This window comes from Branchiostoma lanceolatum, chromosome 18 (genome assembly GCF_035083965.1).
Source record: "Branchiostoma lanceolatum isolate klBraLanc5 chromosome 18, klBraLanc5.hap2, whole genome shotgun sequence".
Classification (NCBI taxonomy): domain Eukaryota; kingdom Metazoa; phylum Chordata; class Leptocardii; order Amphioxiformes; family Branchiostomatidae; genus Branchiostoma; species Branchiostoma lanceolatum.
The window spans coordinates 1,333,160-1,351,926 of record NC_089739.1 but is presented as its reverse complement, the minus strand read 5'-3'; the positions used below and the strand labels follow the sequence as shown (position 1 = coordinate 1,351,926).

The 18,767-nt window shown below is 42.9% G+C and overlaps 3 protein-coding genes across 3 annotated transcripts; 2 read left to right on the top strand and 1 right to left on the bottom strand.

The window, feature by feature from the left end:
• The first annotated feature begins 338 nt into the window (after positions 1-338).
• On the top strand, positions 339-6,314 carry LOC136424854 (2-Hydroxyacid oxidase 1-like). Its single transcript, XM_066413533.1, has 7 exons — positions 339-1,593; positions 2,439-2,688; positions 3,131-3,294; positions 4,705-4,796; positions 5,066-5,224; positions 5,429-5,498; positions 5,625-6,314. Exons 1-7 carry the CDS (start codon positions 1,410-1,412, stop codon positions 5,744-5,746), a joined length of 1,041 nt encoding a protein of 346 aa, XP_066269630.1. The 5' UTR covers positions 339-1,409; the 3' UTR covers positions 5,747-6,314.
• A 907-nt stretch (positions 6,315-7,221) lies between these two features.
• On the top strand, positions 7,222-13,078 carry LOC136424856 (2-Hydroxyacid oxidase 1-like). The gene is made up of 7 exons (XM_066413547.1): positions 7,222-7,629; positions 8,913-9,064; positions 9,579-9,837; positions 10,927-11,090; positions 11,854-11,945; positions 12,522-12,680; positions 12,986-13,078. The coding sequence occupies exons 1-7, from the start codon at positions 7,481-7,483 to the stop codon at positions 13,061-13,063; spliced, it is 1,053 nt and encodes a 350-aa protein (XP_066269644.1). The 5' UTR covers positions 7,222-7,480; the 3' UTR covers positions 13,064-13,078.
• Positions 13,079-13,487: 409 nt separating this feature from the next.
• On the bottom strand, positions 13,488-18,681 carry LOC136424853 (2-Hydroxyacid oxidase 1-like). The gene is made up of 8 exons (XM_066413532.1): positions 17,423-18,681; positions 16,576-16,727; positions 16,112-16,361; positions 15,622-15,785; positions 15,249-15,340; positions 14,643-14,801; positions 14,346-14,415; positions 13,488-14,185 (listed from the first exon to the last, which is right to left on the bottom strand). The coding sequence occupies exons 1-8, from the start codon at positions 17,569-17,571 to the stop codon at positions 14,103-14,105; spliced, it is 1,119 nt and encodes a 372-aa protein (XP_066269629.1). The 5' UTR covers positions 17,572-18,681; the 3' UTR covers positions 13,488-14,102.
• Between the last annotated feature and the right edge of the window lie 86 nt (positions 18,682-18,767).

Here is an 18,767-nt window from a genome sequence, read left to right as displayed (position 1 = left end):
CTTTTCCGCGATGTCTGAGAACGTTCATCCCAAGGCGACGTCTGTGGCGGAGTTTGAGAAAGCCGCAAACGAGAAACTGCCGGAATTTGTTCGGGAGTACTACAGCCACCCTGGGGAGGGGGGTCAGACCTACAGGGAAAACTGCCAGGCTTTTAAACGGTAGGGTTTGTGTGTGTGTGTGTGTGTGTGTGTGTGTGTGTGTGTGTGTGTGTGTGTGTGTGTGTGTGTGTGTGTGTGTGTGTGTGTGTGTGTGTGTGTGTGTGTGTTTTGTGTGTTTGTTTGTGTTGCCTCTGTAGATGTGTGTATTTGTGGGGGTTGTGTGTGTATGTGTGCGTGTGTGTGTGTGTCTGTGTACATACGTACATATACGTCTTACGTAATCTCCAACCAGACGAATGGAGGCAAAACCGTCATAACTTTATAGCTGCCATTTTTTTTCTTAGCAACATAGGCCGCCTCCACATCATATGCTTGGAGATTTTATCTTATGTTCTTTCTCCTACATAAAATGTGGAGCACTGCAATGGCAACCGACTGTCTACAAGGAACAACGGCATTCTTTCCGCCATATCAAAGACTGTCGTATCTTATTGTGGGACACATATCAACGACTGTCCTACGCAACGTCCCCAGTAAACTATCATATCGCTTCCTGTCGTTTTGAGACGGATTAACAATAGAACAAATATATAAATACACCTTGAAGACTGTTGCTGTCGAAGCTACTTATTGATAACAGAAAATGGCCGCCGTAACATGGTGACGAAAACAGTTCAAGGTCAAAGTTGACAAACTATATCGACGTGCTGTTGTCCTCCTTTACACCACACGCACGTAACTATAGTATTGTAGAGGTGGTAGGAACCGTAGCTAGATTAAGAGTAAAACGTTTAACGGAGGTGTTCAAAATATCATCCGTATATGAAGGTATTGGTTATAATAAGCGTTAGAAGTTATTCTTCATTCTTTTCTTATTTATTTATTAAAAATTGCAACAAGACAATACATAGTGGAGCGTCAGGCAGACAAGCTGATGTTGCGGACCACTCAACATTACAGTTACACTGAATACAACAATAAAACACTAGAGGCAATTCATACAATAAAGGATACAATTTAAAACAATGCAGTAAATATTAAGTGCGCAGTTTCGAGGTGTCTCAGCTGTAAACTAGGGGGCAGTTACAAGTTATTGGTGGTGGTTAACGATTAGCTATATCAATTGGCGATAGCTTTAGCAGTTAATGGTATCAAAGCTGTTCATGATTATTAGCTGAAGTTGTTGATGGTTTCTTGTTAACAATGACCGGCTGTAGCAGTTAACGATAAGCGATAGAAATTAATTGGACTAATAGCGTCCAATACTCAGATAAATTGACTAACTGTGGTAGTTATCAATATGTATAAATATGCACTTGTTAAATGTTGGTCTTGAACCCAGGTACCGTCTGATCCCACGGAACCTGCGTGACGTGTACATCCGGGACACCTCGGTAACAGTGCTGGGGTCAAAGCTGGATTTCCCGGTAGCCATTGCGCCAACGGCTGTTCACAAATTCGCCCATCCAGATGCAGAGGCGGCGACTGCAAAGGGTTTGCGAATATTTTTTTCATCAATACAAATGTACAAACAATGGTAATGCCTTTTAAAGGTAACAATGTCTTCAACAGGCCAATCTATTGCAGGACATTTCTACTGAATAAGATAAAAGGAAAATAAAGGTCACTAAAACTCCTTGCTTCCCTGTGCAACTTTGAATCGTGCGCAAGACTGACGTACGGCAATGTAGTAAACAGAAAATATATTAAGTATTTTGCAGCCTCAAACATGCATTGATTAGCGTTTCTCTGTTTCATCCCCTAGGCGCAGCCTCCACGAACACAGCGATGGTCCTGAGCTCCTGGTCGCACTGCTCATGATGTACGTGTCTCTGTTTCATCCCCCGGGCGCAGCCTCCATGAACACAGCGATGGTCCTGAGCTCCTCATCACTTCTAATGATGTACGTGTCTCTGTTTCATCCCCCAGGCGCAGCCTCCATGAACACAGCGATGGTCCTGAGCTCCTGGGCGCACTGCTCATGATGTACGTGTCTCTGTTTCATCCTCCAGGCGCAGCCTCCATGAACACAGCGATGGTCTTGAGCTTCTGGTTGCACTGCTCATGATGTATGTGTCTCAGTTTCATCCCCCAGGCGCGGCCTCCATGAACACAGCGATGGTCCAGAGCTCCTCATCACTGCTCATGATGTACGTGTCTCTGTTTCATCCCCCAGGCGCGGCCTCCATGAACACAGCGATGGTCCCGAGCTCCTCATCACTGCTCATGATGTACGTGTCTCTGTTTCATCCCCCCAGGCGCAGCCTCCATGAACACAGCGATGGTCCTGAGCTCCTCATCACTGCTCATGATGTACGTGTCTCTGTTTCATCCCCCAGGCGCAGCCTCCATGAACACAGCGATGGTCCTGAGCTCCTGGTCGCACTGCTCCTTAGAACAGGTGGCTGCCGCGGCTCCGCGGGGGGTCCGCTGGTTCTACCTGCTGTTCTACCGGGACCGAGGCCGGATGAAGCGGCTCCTGGAGCGGGCAGAGCGGGCGGGCTTCACCGCCATAGTCCTAACCGTGGACCAACCCTTATTCAATTTTGATCGAAACATGAGGACTGAACCGCTTCCTATCCAAATCAGGTTGAAGTTTATTTCCTTTTTTATCTTCTTTCATAATTCTCTTCTTAATTACAGACTATTTAGTTAAAACTTTGTTCAAATATAAACAATTAGCGCGTATCGAATCTACCGCTGCCCTATTGCTACTGCATTCTGTAAGAGAATCAAAATGACCAACCACCTAGATCGCGATCACGCGTTGTAAGCATCATCTAGTCGTGACCGTCTTACGGGTGCTTATGGTCATAAGCGATAGAAATTTAATGCTGTGTTTTTAGCGATAGCGCAATTATTTTACTACTTATGGTTCGCAGTATGCTTTTGCTTCTCATATATATGCACTTATTCGTTTGTATGTATGTATGTAGTAGACCTTACGAAAGTCGCTGTGCTTTTGTTGTGTCAATAAAGATATGTGCAATATTGCTGAACAGCAGTTTACAATGACTCTTTTTTTCTCAAGTTTGCCAAATATCTGGTTAGATGACGCCGCTCATGCACAAATAGGTTCTGCCGAACACGTGGCGTTTCTTAATGAAGTTGTGAAGGAGGCGGCGACTTGGGAAGACGTGGAGTGGGTCAAGAAACACACCAGACTGCCGGTCGTGCTGAAAGGGATTCTCTCAGGTAGTCTATCACTGCACGAAATGGCCTCGGATCCTGACGTATCCTGAAGTATTCTGACTTGATCCGGAAGCTAAGATCCGGAAGAATCCTAATGGATCCGGAGCCGTATATTTCTCGGCAGGCTAATGCGCATCCAAATATCGGGACTCAAGGTACCACTTACACAACTTGTGTAAGTACGCACTTACACAACTCAAATATGCAAGTGGTACCTTGAGTCCCAATATTTGTATGCCCATTAGCCTGCCGAGAAATTTACGGCTCCGGATCCGTTCGGATTCTTCCGGATCTCTTCAGGATCTTAGGTTCCGGATCACGTCAGGATACGCCAGGATACGTCAGGATCCGAGGCCATTTCGTGCAGTGTATGTAGAAGCCTTTTCTTTAAATACGCCAAAAAAGCAGTTACTCAAGCAACTGAATATGGTTTTGGAAACGGTCAGACGTTTCAAGTACCATCCACTACTTTTCGTCAGTGACTGTGAGCAAGATTAGTCGAACAGCAGGTTTATAACCACGTACTATGGATTGATATTCAAATAGAGAGAAAACAATTTTTAGATAACCTAATAGAAAGCAAATTAGACAAGTCAAGACAAGGTGGAAGTAAACGTGGACAATAGCTCCTATTGTTTTAATATAGGAGCTAAAATAAAGCTGGTTTGCCGTCAAGGCTTGGTCCCAAGTGCCAGACATCTTCTCTAAATATAGACTTGTTGCAAAAAGGCAAGAAAAGAAAGGTAAAGGTATAGGTAGTAATAATGTCTGAAATTATTTTTAGTAAAAGAAGGCTAACATTCCATTCAGACGTTTTACACAGTCTTACACCATGTAACAGAAAGGTTTTATTGATTGATTGATTGATTGATTAGTGGTTGATTAGCTAATCTGAATATTACATTTAGCTGATGATGCGAGGATTGCAGTAGACCTGGGTGATTGATTTAGTATTGATGAAGTAGCTTATATTGATCGATTTGGTATTGATAAAGTAGCTTATATTGATCGATTTAGTATTGATAAATTAGCTTATATTGATCGATCTAGTATTGATAAAGTAGCTTATATTGATTGATTTAATATTAATAAAGTAGTTTATATTTATCGATTTGGTATTGATAAAGTAGCTTATATTGATCGATTTAGTATTGATAAATTAGCTTATAGTGATCGATTTAGTATTGATAAAGTAGCTTATATTGATCGATTTAGTATTGATAAAGTAGCTTATATTGATCGCGTAATCGATTAGCGATATGGGCAAATCAATATGCATTATTCAGCTGAACATGCAGGGAACGCTGTAAATATGTATCTATCTAGACAAAGTTTTATATAATCGGTTTGTTGATCAATCGATTGATCGATTGATTGTTTAGTGATTGATTTCTGATTAAACACATTGTTCAGCTGAAGACGCGAGGACTGCAGTGGACCTGGGTGTTTCCGGGATCTACGTGTCCAACCATGGCGGGCGGCAACAGGACGGAGTGCCGGCAACAGTAAGTACTAGTGCTGCGGGTACTGCGTACCGGTACTGTACCGTGAAAATCGAGTAGGTACAGGTTCAAAATACCGGATCATGAAGTACCGGTACTGTACCGATATAAATCTACACCAATTCTATGCTTATATTGTGACTGATCTCCTGACCTCATATCTTCATGCAACACCAAACATGACCAAAGTGACACATTAGAACAGCGTTACTAATATGCGACAGATCATTCATGGCCATGTAATTTCGTTTACGGATGACTTTTTTTCGAAGATCGACGTCCTGCCCGACATCGTCCGCGCGGTTGGCGGTAAGGCGGAGGTTTACCTGGACGGAGGGGTCCGGACTGGGACGGACGTGCTGAAGGCCTTGGCGCTGGGGGCCAGATGTGTGTTCATCGGCAGGCCCGCACTCTGGGGACTCGCTTGTAATGTACGTGTCGTTTTGATAGTCATCTGTTGCTTGATAAATCCATAAATTGTTGATATCAATGATCCTTTGTCATCTGTCCTTTCTGGGTTATTTCAATGCCATGCCATGAAATTTGGTAATGTTTTCAAAACCACTGTTCCTTCATAAATAGTTGTAAAGAACCTTGTCAAGATTTTGAGAAAAATATCTCCATGTCTTTTTCAGGGTGCGGAAGGCGTTCAGCAGGTCTTACAGATACTGAAGGAGGAATTCAGCCTGGCCATGGCCAGGGCTGGTACGTATGAACAGTCAATGCAGCATTTGAAGATGATTTACTTTTGCTAACAATATCAGCATAGTTCTGAGGCTTCTGATTATCATCCTCGTTCCTTTATTGTACTGTGTTATTCCTTTTTTTCAGGTTGTGCGAAACTCTCAGACATCCAGCCATCATTGATCGTGCATGAGTCTTATTACTTGAACCGGCAAATGTTCAACATTGCGGGGAACGTCAACAATAAGATTCTCAAATCCAAATATTAGAATTTGTATGTGTAAGTTCATATTCTTACATACAAGAAGAACTTTATTGCACGACAATTGTACATGGTACAAAGTATGGCAAGAATTCGTAAACATAATACAAAGTAGAAGTATAGAATAAAACTTAACATCCTAATTACTAATACAATACAATAGAATAAGGGCTAGCATACATTTTGATATAGTGTAACAATTATAATCGAGTTGGTTTAATCATTAGTTTCGGTATTTTTTCCTAATGTGAAAGCAGTCGTTTAGATATTAACCTATTTTAGCATTGTGGGGATCGTTGCATTTAAATATATACTCAAAACAGTCTGTAGCTTCGAGGCTCTTAAAACTTGTACTTGTTTTGAGAAATGTGAATAGCTTTAGAAAGAAACTACTCAAGTAGAAGTATAGAATAAAACTTAACATCCTAATTACTTATACAATACAATACAATACAATAAGGGCTAGCATACATTTTGATATAGTGTAACAGTTATAATCGAGTCGGTTTAATCATTAGTTTCGGTATTTTTTTTCTAATGTGAAAGCAGTCGTTTAGATATTAACCTATTTTAGCATTGTGGGGATCGTTGCATTTAGATATATACTCAAAACAGTCTGTAGCTTCGAGGCTCTTAAAACTTGTACTTGTTTTGAGAAATGTGAATGTCTTATGGCCTAAAACATCATATCTAGAGCATTCCATGACAAAGTGAAATTCATCTTCAATTTTCGTTGGACAATATGGGCAGAAACTTTGGTCAGGGCTATATTTAATATCTGCCCGTCTCTATTTTTAACTTATGGCTATAAGAAATACTTTCGAAACAACTAGTAGTGCTTCAATAATATGCAATATAAGGGCAAGCCCAACGGTTAAGTGGAGGTCCCGTGTTTAAGGAGAACCACACATCGAGCACGTAAAAAGACAATCACATTTATGGAAAAGAGTAGGGGTTGAGTGGATCATATAAATCTGTCCGGATATGCAGCTTGTACTCTTCAGTACAAACCTGGTGTGTTACAACGCATTGAGGCGGTTTACCGGGTATGCAATACATGCAGACAAAACAAAGAGTCTTGGTCCAAAAACGAACGTCTTCGACCTCAAGTTACCCCTGCCCGTAAGGTCATCATTCTGTAGATGGCAACAATCAGAACCACGTGACCTGCACCAGGGACTGAACTTTCCACTTTAAATCAGAACGCTGACAACGTCGTTTTGGTGAAGCTTCCTTAGCGTCTTTACCATGATGTCTGGGAACGTTAACCCCGATGTCACTCCGCTCAAACATGTATATGCAGACGTACGTGAAATTATGGAACGATTTCTGAAATGTAAACTTCAACACTGCTGGAGAGAATTCGGTTCGATACTAGTGTCCTCGTCCTGAAATAACCCCTGCCTAAGGTTGTAACTCAGCCCTGTCGTAACCCCTGCGTAAGGTCAACGCTGTGTGCAAGTAAGAACCATATGACTTGCGCACTGAACATGAAACGGAACTTCCCACCTTGATTCGTTAAACGCTGACAAAGTCTTCCTAGTGAAACAAATCAAAGGAGCGAGTAGAAACAAGTGACCCCAACCGAGATTCGAACCCACGCCGAAACCGGCAGCCCAGATCACAGGCACGCACGCCTTAACCACTAGGCTAAAAGGTCGCGACCAGTTAGACTGGTCAGTTGGAGGCGGTTGAACCCCCACTGTTACACTAGTGACGCTTCCTTTGCGTCTTTTCCGCGATGTCTGAGAACGTTCACCCCAAGGCGACGTCTGTGGCGGAGTTTGAGAAAGCCGCAAACGAGAAGCTTCCGGAGTTTGTTCGGGAATACTTCGGCCGACCTGGGGAGGGGGGTCAGACCTACAGGGACAACTGTGAGGCGTTCAAACGGTAGGGCGTGTGTGTGCGAGTGCGCGTGTCTTTGTGTGTGTGTGTGTGTGTAGGTGTGTGTTTGTGTGCATGTGCGTGTATGTGTATGTTTTGTATGTTTGTTTGTGTTGCCTGTGTGTATGTGTGTGTATTTGTGGGGCTTGTGTGTGTGTGTGTGTGTGTGTGTGTGTGTGTGTGTGTGTGTGTGTGTGTGTGTGTCTCACAGTGTACGGGTGTGTGAAAGTGTGTACTCATGCCACGTACATATTCGTCCAAGCGGACGAATGGAGCTCCGAAGGCAAAATCGACATATCTTTATAGCTGCCCGTTTTGTTTTTCTTAACAAACCGCCTTCTTAACATACGTTTGAAGATTTCGTCTCATGATCTTTCTCCTACATAAAATGTGGAGCAAGGCTATATGGCAACAGACTTCCGACAAGGAACAACGGCATTCCGCCATATCAAAGACTGCCGTACTAAAAGTTTATTTGTGCTATCTAAACTATCAATTGATTCCTGTCGTTTTGAGACGGAGTAACAATAAAACGCAAATGCCTTGAACTCGAAGGCTGCTGTCGAAGCTACTAACCTATAACAGAAAATGGCCGCCATATTGTGGTAACGAAAACAGTTCAAGGTCATATAATGACGTGCTGTTGTCTTCCTTTGCACCACATGCACGAAATAACTATGGGGTTTGGAAAACACATGCGTACATGTATATTGTAGGGGTGCTAGGAACCAAAGAGTTTGACTATTATGTACAGTCTGTATTGACACAACAAAAGAACGGCGACTTTCGTAAGGTTTTCTACTACCTCATATGCAAACAACAAACGATAGAATACAAAATGATTAACCGAAGTACAAGTATATTGAATAATTCAACATGTCGAGTTTAACCTATCACTTACACTACTAGTTCTAAGATCTAAACACTCTTTGATATATTTACCTATTTCTATCACTTGGTTAATTGGTAGAAGTTACTGGTGGTGGTTAACGATTAGTTGTATCAATTTGCGATAGCTTTAGCAGTTAGTGGTATCAAAGCTGTTCATGATTATTTGATTTAGCTGAAGTGGTTAATGGTATCAAAGCCGTTAATAATTAATAGCTGATTGATTTAGTGGTTAATGGTATCTAGTTAACAACGATTGGTTGTACTAAGCTGTAGGAGTTATCGATAATCGATAAAGATTAACTGGACTATCAGCGTCCAATACTCAGATAAATGGACTAACTGTGGTAGTTATCAATATGTATAAATATGCACTTGTTAAATGTTGGTCTTGAACCCAGGTACCGTCTGATCCCTCGGAACCTGCGTGACGTGTACATCCGGGACACTTCGGTCACCGTGCTGGGGTCAAAGCTGGATTTCCCGGTAGCCATTGCGCCAACGGCTATTCACAAAATCGCTCATCCCGATGCAGAAGCGGCGACTGCAAAGGGTTTGCGAATATTTTTTTCATCAATACAAATGTACAAACAATGATAATGCCTTTTAAAGGCAACAATGACTTCAATAGGCCAATCTATTGCAGGACATTTCTACTGAATAAGATAAAAGGAAAATAAAGGTCACTAAAACTCCTTGCTTCCCTGTACAACTTTGAATCGTGCGCAAGACTGACGTACGGCAATGTAGTAAACAGAAAATATATTAAGTATTTTGAAGCCTCAAACATGCATTGATTAGCGTGTCTTGGTTTGATCCCCCAGGCGTGGCCTCCATGAACACAGCGATGGTCCTGAGCTCCTCATCACTGCTCATGATGTACGTGTCTCTGTTTCATCCCCCAGGCGCGGCCTCCATGAACACAGCGATGGTCCTGAGCTCCTCATCACTGCTAATGATGTACGTGTCTCTGTTTCATCCCCCAGGCGCGGCCTCCATGAACACAGCGATGGTCCTGAGCTCCTCATCACTGCTAATGATGTACGTGTCTCTGTTTCATCCCCCAGGCGCGGCCTCCATGAACACAGCGATGGTCCTGAGCTCCTGGTCGCACTGCTCCTTGGAACAGGTGGCTGCCGCGGCTCCGCGGGGGGTCCGCTGGTTCTACCTGCTGTTCTACCGAGACCGAGGCCGGATGAAGCGGCTCCTGGAGCGGGCAGAGGGGGAGGGCTACACCGCCATAGTTCTCACCGTGGACCAACCCTTATTCAATTTTGATCGAATCATAAACATGAGGAGGACTGAACCACTTCCTCTCCAAGTCAGGTTTAAGTTTATTTCCTTTTTTGTCTTCTTTTATAATTCTGTTACTAATTACAAACTACATACATATGTTAGTTAAAACTTTGTTCAAATACAAACAATTAGCGTATCGAATCTACCGCTGCCCTATTGCTACTGCATTCTGTATGAGAATCAAAATGACCAACCACCTAGATCGCGATCACGCGTTGTTAACATCATCTAGTCGTGTCCCCGTGGCGCAAGCGGTAACGCAGCCCCGCTGCTTCGCCATCTGGATCAAATTCCGAGGATCCTAGGGCCCGCGTTCGAACCTCAGTGGTCGACTCTCGAGCTCGGACATGTTGTAAGGGCTTGCATTCGTCATTTCGGATGGTGACGTAAAGCCGGCGGCCCCGTGTATGGGGGAGTTTTTGTCGTAAGCCTCAAGCGTCAAATTTCTGCACGTAAACGAACCCAACACACATATCGAGGAGAGTAGGAGTGACTCGGTGTGCTTGGCCAAAAACGCGAGCCGTGACGAAGCTGCATTGCACTACGTATACCCTAGCTACTTGAAAAAGCATCATGCTTCGCCTCAATTGAGGATGCCTGCTTTACCTTACCTTAGTCGTGACGGTTTTACGGGTGCTTATGGTCATAAGCGATAGAAATTAAATTTAATGCTGTGTTTTTAGCGATAGCGTAATTATTTTATTATTAATGTTTCGTATTATGCATGTGCCTCAATGTGTCATGGCAGCAAAAGCTCACAAACCAGCAGTTGTACCAAGTCCTACCATCTGTCGCCAAGAAAGTCCAACAGCGCAGAATGAAACTGGCTGGTCAATGCATTAGACATCCCGAAATCCCTGCACACTATCTTGTTCTCTGGGAACCTACTACTAAAGGCAAAAGAAGTAGGGGTAGACCCAGAGGCACCTACTTAGACAATCTACGTAGTGACACAAACTTATAAGATACTAACTTTTAAGGGACTACGAATTTGGCATGGAGGATAAAGTGCTATGGAGGAAGCTCTCTGGATTGGTAAGTAAGCAAGTAAGTAAGTATACTTTTGCTTTTTGCTTCTCATATGTGCAATATTGCTGACCAGACTCTTTTTTTCTCAAGTTTCCCAAATATCTGGTTGGATGACGACGCCCATGGACAACCAGGTACTGCCGAACATTTGGCGTATCTTAAGAAAGTTGTGAAGGAAGCGGCGACTTGGGAAGACGTGGAGTGGGTCAAGAACAACACCTGGCTGCCGGTCGTGCTGAAAGGGATTCTTTCAGGTAGTATATTTTCATTTCATTTCATTTATTTATTTATCTATCCAGGGAAAAACTTGTCACAAATAGGGCGATTTTCAAAGCGCCCTGCGTGCAAACGTTAACATAAAATAACTGAGATAACAAAATATAATACAAAGGCACATTTACAAAATTAAGTACAATAATAATAAAAGTTACATAGCAAAGTAGTGTAAAAAACTAATGACTTAATCTAAAGCAAGCAGAATAGTAACAAAATAAGTAGATAAATTAAATAGATTAAATAATTGAATTTGCATATCAATCCTGGTTCTAAAAACAAAGTGTACAGTTGCTAAACAGCAAGATATATATGATTGTACAGACACTTCAATGCAGCGACAGAATCAGCCGTTTTCAGGTTAGATGGAAGAGAGTTCCATAGAGCTGAACCAGTGCAGGACAAGGATTTCTTTTTGTACTGAATATGTGCTTTTGGAAGTTGTAGTCCCCCCTGTGATCTGAGACGTGTGTTGTGAGTGTGTACCTCCCTTAGCTGAGTGAAAAGATCCAAGATGTGAGGTGGGGACATCCCGTTTAATGCCTTAAATACAAGCATTGCTTTGTTCCGCTTGTCCACCACCGAGGTCCAACCAAGTGTATCCATTATGGTTTTGCTGGGTGTATAGTGATCACAGCCCAGGATAGCCCTACCTGCCCGGTTTGTTGATCAGCCGATTGATTGATTGATTGATTGATTGATTGATTGTTTAGTGATTGATTTCTGATTAAACACATTGTTCAGCTGAAGACGCGAGGGCTGCAGTGGATCTGGGTGTTTCCGGGATCTACGTGTCCAACCACGGCGGGAGACAACAGGACGGAGTGCCGGCTACAGTAAGTTCTAGTGCTGCGGGTACTGTGTACCGGTACTGTACCGTGAAAATCGAGTAGGTACAGGTCCAAAATACCGGATCATGAAGTACCGGCAGGTAGCGTGCGTAGTCCAGTAGTTAGCGATCTTGCCTCTGGAACTAGAAGCCCCGGGTTCGATCCCGGCTGTGTTGCTCACCCGACATGCACGCTACCGGAAAGGGTCGCAGTCCTTAGGACGGGACGTTAAGCCGTGGTCTACTGTTCATTGTGTTATTCGAAAAGAGCTAGGGGAATTTCCCCGGTACAATGAACCTGTAAATACTGTACATAGCGTCTGTCTTCTTCTCTGTCACGACCAGTGGAAGATTAGCTCTTCAGTGAGCTAAACTGGATCGAGATTACTTTACTTTACTTTACCGGTACTGTACCGATATAAATCTACACCAAGTCTATGCTTATTTTGTGACTGATCTCCTGACCTCATATCTTCATGCAACACCAAACATGACCAAAGTGACACATTAGAACAGCGTTACTAATATGCGACAGATCATTCATGGCCATGTAATTTCGTTTACGGATGACTTTTTTTCGAAGATCGACGTCCTACCCGACATCGTCCGCGCGGTTGGCGGTGAGGCGGAGGTTTACCTGGACGGAGGGGTCCGGACTGGGACGGACGTGCTGAAGGCCTTGGCGCTGGGGGCCAGATGTGTGTTCATCGGCAGGCCCGCACTCTGGGGACTCGCTTGTAACGTACGTAGGTTTTGATAGTCAACTGTTGCTTGATAAATTCAAGTAGAAGTTGTACTATGTTTGAATTCCCTTCCTGAACGGCTTCAGCCATGCTGTTAATGATTAAACTACAGGGGTGTTTAAAATTGCAAAGAACCTAGACAGAAGATTTTAAAAATGTTTAGGGTCAACCGCTAGAATGATGCCAAATCATTGATTTAGGTTGGGTTATTAAAGATAGGCGAAGAAGGATTGTCCCTTGAAATCATCTGTTCTCTTTGTATAATTAAAGCGTGATGCTAGATCAAATCTATCGACTATTTCAGGGCGCAGAAGGAGTTCAGCAGGTCCTACAGATCCTGAAGGATGAAATCAGTCTGGCCATGGCTAGATCGGGTATGTAAAATAAGTCAATTTGATATTTAAAAAAAAAGAAGATTTTACTAAAACTTATATATCCGCATAGATTTGAGCCTTCTGGTTATTGTACACGTTCCTTTAGTGTATTATGCTTTTTTTTTTCAGGTTGTACAAAAATCTCAGACATCCAGGCGTCACTGGTCGTGCACGAGTCTTATTTCTTGTACCGGCAGTTGTTCAACCTTCCCGGGAACGTCAACAACAAGATTCCCAAATCCAAATACTAGGATTTGTATGAGTTTGACAAGCATATCTTGACGATGGACTTCTATATGGTAACGCAGAGAGGTTAAAGTTAGATAAACCTGTACTTTTTCTCAAAAGTCTATATCTCAATCGGGTATATTTTACTAGTGATGTTAGAAGAAAAATAGTAAAAAAAAAAAAAAGATAACATACACCACGGTCTCAGGATTTTATGATACTTTTAATGATTTATCAGCTTTTTATACAGGTAGAGGAAATATTAATGCATATTTTTGTTTCATACTCTCCGGTGTTTGGAGAATAGAGAATTGATATAGCTATACGTCAATGTTTAACGACAATCTCCGACTACACATACAACTTTATTGAACAACGTACATTTTAGTATAACTTCCATTAACATTAATCCGCCGTGTCACATAAATCCGCCTGTTTGAAAAACAGTGGGTTTAAGAGATCTCTAATGTAGCACCCCGCAGATCTACACAGTTTATTTTTCTTCAAATACACACTGGAGTGCATTTTACTGGGGCCGTTGGGTTGGAGATCGGTTTGGACAGGGTGGAGGAATCATGTACCCTGGTGAAACTATGTTAGTATACATTAATATTGTAGTGAGTAGGTAAAAAGACATCGTAACACACCTGTACAAGTTGATCTTAGAATCTTACCATAAACAGCAGGGAGTTGACTTATACTCAAATTGCCGGTATTATATCTTATCTAATAAAACAATGGTGCAAAAAATGTATATTCGGTTGTCCATACTAGTACTCATTGATATTGATCACTTTAACCTCTGGAATGCCCTACAGCTTAATACTTAGCCATCGGTGGTACACCATAGTATGACTGGTGCACAACTAATGACGGCTGAATGTCTGATATCTTCGCACAGCCTGGAATGGTAACAACAAAAAAACACTGTAAACATATGTAATACGGTAATAAAAACTAAAGATTGCCCGCCACAGCTTGAATAAACTGAATGAAATCACTGTGATAAACTCAAATGAACAACTAAACAAATTAAATGTGATAGAGCCTGATCATACGTACCCGCCCTTGCCATTGCCAGACTGAGTTCATCCTTCATGATCTGTAGGACCCGCTGAACACCCTCGGCACCCTAATGTTTACGGAACATATAGTACAACGTCTTCAGATATGTAAATAATCGCCTTCGAGTCCGCCTCTCAAAGATTGGGCTGTACAGCCACAGCAGAGGCTGCGGACAACCCACTACAGACAGGATGTGATGCCATAGTCTTTCGAGACAGACGGCTGCTGACAATGATATCGTGGTAACTCTTATAAAGCTACTCAGAGGTGTTTCGTGGAGCTGGTAGAACGTACGTTACAAGCGAGACCCCAGAGTGCGGGCCTGCCGATGAACACACATCTGGCCCCCAGCGCCAAGGCCTTCAGCACGTCCGTCCCAGTCCGGACCCCTCCGTCCAGGTAAACCTCCGCCTCACCGCCAACCGCGCGGACGATGTCCGGTAGGACGTCGATCTTCGTAATAAAGGTATCAATAAATGAAAAACTATAAGGCGGCGACACTTTTAACCGCTGCTTGTAACTCCTCCATGTGTAGCAATTGAATTAAGGCTATGTCATCACATGCACGTTAAATGGGATAATTTATGTTTTATAGAGCGGTCATGTACAGTAGCCTGTCTAAATCGCGCTCCTAGCGGCCGTCCCGAAGGTTACCGCCCGAAGGAGTCATTAACCGAGAGACAGTAGCCGTACATGGACAACGTCGGGGAGAATGTCCATCTGAAAGATGCCGTTATTGGTAAATTGATCATTAGAAAGCCTTGGTGGTCTTTGCTTTTACTGATACGACCTTAAAGACTCCTATATTCGCCGTATGGAGTTGCACGTTATAGATACAATGCGTTACATGTTTTATACAAGTATACATCGTCAAGTTCTGAGACCGAGAGAAGTCCCTACCGTAGCCGGCACGCCATCCTGCTCCCGGCCACCATGGTTAGACACGTAGATACCGGAAACACCCAGGTCCATTGCAGTCCTCGCGTCTTCAGCTGAAATAACACATAGAGAATTAGTTACTCAGATCCGTTCACCCTCTGTGAGGTAACACTAGTGTCTCCTTTAGTGCCCGTCAGGCACAGAGCGAGAGCCCCATCATCCTTAGTCCTACGTCCTTCTCAATTACGACCAATTGTAAACGCTTGCTACGAATGAGAGTCAGGTGCTGAGAAAAAATGATAAAGTTAACTTTTCAAGAAAGCTAAAAGTAGTACACCATTCTCCCCATTTTTCAGTATTTTAGCTTGCTAGAATAAGATTCTACGTATACTACCAGAGAGAATGCCTTTAAGCACGATTGGTAGCCTGGTGTTGTTTTTGACCCACTTCACGTCTTCCCAAGTCGCCGCTTCCTTCACAATTTTCTTAAGATACGCGTCGTGTTCTGTAGAACCTGGGAGGCCAGGGGCGACGTCATCCAACCAGATATTCGGCAAACTGGCAGAAAAATTTATATATTACTGGTGACTGATTGTTGTTTAAGAATAACACATAGTTAAGAAACGAAATCATACTCCGACACCGAAGAAGGCAACTAAACATGTGCATATTCTGGATCATAATAACACTAGACTTATCCTAATTTTTGACTAACTTGACTCTGTGTGAAGGAATGAGCAATCCATCGCAGCTGTGACGTCACGTTATTCAGATAAAACACAACCATAGCGTGACGAACTTTCAGCGGTTAGATATGACACAGATGAACAGTTAAATAACACTTGATAAAAATTATGACAAAAAAGAAAGTGATGAAATCTAACCTGAATTGGATTGGGTAAACGACAGGTTTCCGGCGAAGGGAAAACGGAAAGAGCGGCGTATCCACGGTGAGGACTATGGCGGTGTAGCCCGCCCGCTCTGCCCGCTCCAGGAGCCGCTTCATCCGGCCTCGGTCTCGGTAGAACAGCAGGTAGAACCAAAGGACCCCCCGCGGAGCCGCGGCAGCCACCTGTTCTAAGGAGAAGTGCGACCAGGAGCTCAGGACCATGGCTGTGTTCATGGAGGCTGCTCCTGAGAAAAGATGCCGAATGACTATCGTGAATGAATGTGCACATTTTTTAGGGAGGGGTTGGAAGCTATGTTGGACCCGGGAAAATAGTGATACAGTATGCGCAATTGTGTGGAGAAAAAAATCATTTCACTTGTAGAAGAACAATATCTTTAACTTTTTTTCCAAGCCCGTACTTGTTGATTATTATTTTAAGAACGGTGAAAAATGACACACCTCTAGCTGTTGCTCGTTCCGCCTCTGGATGGCCAAGTTTGTGAATACTAGTTGGCGCAATGGCTACTGGGAGATTTAACTTGGAGCCCAGCACAGTCACGGAAGTGTCCCGGATGTAGACGTCACGGAGGTTCCGCGGGACGAGACGGTAGCTGCAGTTCAAGGTCAACATTTGCAAGCTAATGCAGTATATTCCCATTGCCGTTGTTTGCAATGTTAGCTAATAGTATGTTAATCGGTAACTACGAGCGTTACTATAATAGTACTAATAGTTGATCACTACAATTGGTTATTTTAGCTTATCTTAACCATTACCATTGACTGCTACTTCTTCTGCTGCTACTTCTAATATTTGATTGACCACAGTGTACACAAATACTGTTAATCGTTAACCAATGCCGCCATTGTCACGTTTTGCCAGTTACCATGACTGTTAAGTTCTCATGAGGTTGTACCAACATAACCACCATTTTCTGAACTCATAAAGCCATGCCCACAGCAGTGCTAGCCCCCAATTGCAATATATATGAACAAACGATTATATATGCCCTCACTCTGCACAAATTGTAAGATCATTGATCATCATTGAAGGAGGACAGGCATGGATGTTGTTACAGGATCCAGAAGTCTTCCCGAGCATCTTGTCCTCGACAGAACAGTATGACCACAACACACACACACATGCACACACACACATGCACACACACACACGCACACACACACACGCACACACACACGCACATTCACACACACAGAGACACACACACACACACACAGACAGACACACACACACACACAGACACAGACACACAATGCACACGCTTGCACCTGACTTGGATCCCCCTACCGTTTAAAAGCCCGGCAGTTGTCCCTGTAAGTCTGACCCCCCTCCCCAGGGTGGCTGTAGTACGTCCGAACAAACTCCGGCAGTTTCTCGTTTGCAGCTTTCTCAAACTCCGCCAAAGACGTTGACTTGGGATGAACGTTCTCAGACATGGCGGAATACACGCGAAGGAAGCGTCACTAAGAAGACGTTGCCAGCGTTCAGGGCCAAAGTCAAAAGTTCAGCCACATGTTAAGAGCACAGGTGCGAATCACATGTTTTTATTTGCACACGGTGTTGACATTAGACTTTTTTTACACTGGCGACCCTAAGGCAGGGGTTACTTCAGGTCGAGGACGCTACTATCCAACAAAATTTTCTTTACTTTAGCAGTGTTATTTTAGAATCCGTGCCATAACGCATTTACGTCCGCATATACACATTTGAGCTGCGTGACATACGTTGTCATCTGCTTATTGACTTATAACGCAAGTTTATGTCGCTCAGACTAACACAATGCACACAGTAGTGACATATATTGTTATTCCAGGCTGTGCCTATATATCGGACATCTAGCCGTCGCAATTGTACACGGGCCCCATTAATAATAATTATGGCGTACCGCCACTAGATGAATATTCAGCGGTAGGATTTTCTAAAGGTGATGGGCAGGACAATGAAATGAGCAGATATTTATTGCACTCTTGTTCTATAAGATATGATATATCTATCAATGTGAGAATGCTCAGCTATCCATTATACGTTAATAACAACATTGTATAGTTAGCGATACTAGACATCGCTCACCATAAAAATCAGCATAATTACAATCTTCACGTATTTACATATTGTTGCTTTAAATGCCAACGCGGTCTGCTCCGAATACTGTGAATAGACTTCGTTTTTAAAGCGATACATTTTCCCGTGTACTTTCTTTTGCACGCAATGTTTATTTTACAGTACAGAAATCTGAATAATCATTAAAAATATCATCAAACGGTTATGTTAACGTGATATGAATTTCCTTATTTCCTACTAACATTAATAAAAATCTACCCAGCAGAATTTAAGGCAATTGACAAAAGGTACAGTTTTATCTAAATTCAATCTCTATGTGTTACCATGTTGAATTCATTGTCACGATATGCTTCAGACACATACAAACCCTAGTATTTGGATTTAAGAATCTTGTTGTTGACATTCCCGGGATGGCTGAACAACTGCCGGTACAAGTAATAAGACTCGTGCACGACCAGTGACGGCTGGATGTCTGAGATTTTCGCACATCCTGAAAAAAAGAAGAAATAACAAACATAGTACAGTGAAGGAACGATCAAGATGATCATCATTGAACTTTCAAAACTATGCT

What these genes read in the sequence shown, in the direction of transcription:
- LOC136424853 (XM_066413532.1), bottom strand. Translation starts at nt 17,571, where the DNA reads ATGTCTGAGAACGTTCATCCCAAGTCAACGTCTTTGGCGGAGTTTGAG. An exon ending in AGGATGGCGTGCCGGCTACG is followed by an intron (nt 14,802 to 15,248) that starts GTAGGGACTTCT and finishes TTTATTACGAAG; the next exon opens with ATCGACGTCCTACCGGACAT. An exon ending in TCTGGGGTCTCGCTTGTAAC is followed by an intron (nt 14,416 to 14,642) that starts GTACGTTCTACC and finishes CGTAAACATTAG; the next exon opens with GGTGCCGAGGGTGTTCAGCG.
- LOC136424854 (XM_066413533.1), top strand. Translation starts at nt 1,410, where the DNA reads ATGCACTTGTTAAATGTTGGTCTTGAACCCAGGTACCGTCTGATCCCA. An exon ending in AGAGGCGGCGACTGCAAAGG is followed by an intron (nt 1,594 to 2,438) that starts GTTTGCGAATAT and finishes TTCATCCCCCAG; the next exon opens with GCGCAGCCTCCATGAACACA. An exon ending in TCTGGGGACTCGCTTGTAAT is followed by an intron (nt 5,225 to 5,428) that starts GTACGTGTCGTT and finishes TGTCTTTTTCAG; the next exon opens with GGTGCGGAAGGCGTTCAGCA.
- LOC136424856 (XM_066413547.1), top strand. Translation starts at nt 7,481, where the DNA reads ATGTCTGAGAACGTTCACCCCAAGGCGACGTCTGTGGCGGAGTTTGAG. An exon ending in AACTGTGAGGCGTTCAAACG is followed by an intron (nt 7,630 to 8,912) that starts GTAGGGCGTGTG and finishes TCTTGAACCCAG; the next exon opens with GTACCGTCTGATCCCTCGGA. An exon ending in CCACTTCCTCTCCAAGTCAG is followed by an intron (nt 9,838 to 10,926) that starts GTTTAAGTTTAT and finishes TTTTTTCTCAAG; the next exon opens with TTTCCCAAATATCTGGTTGG.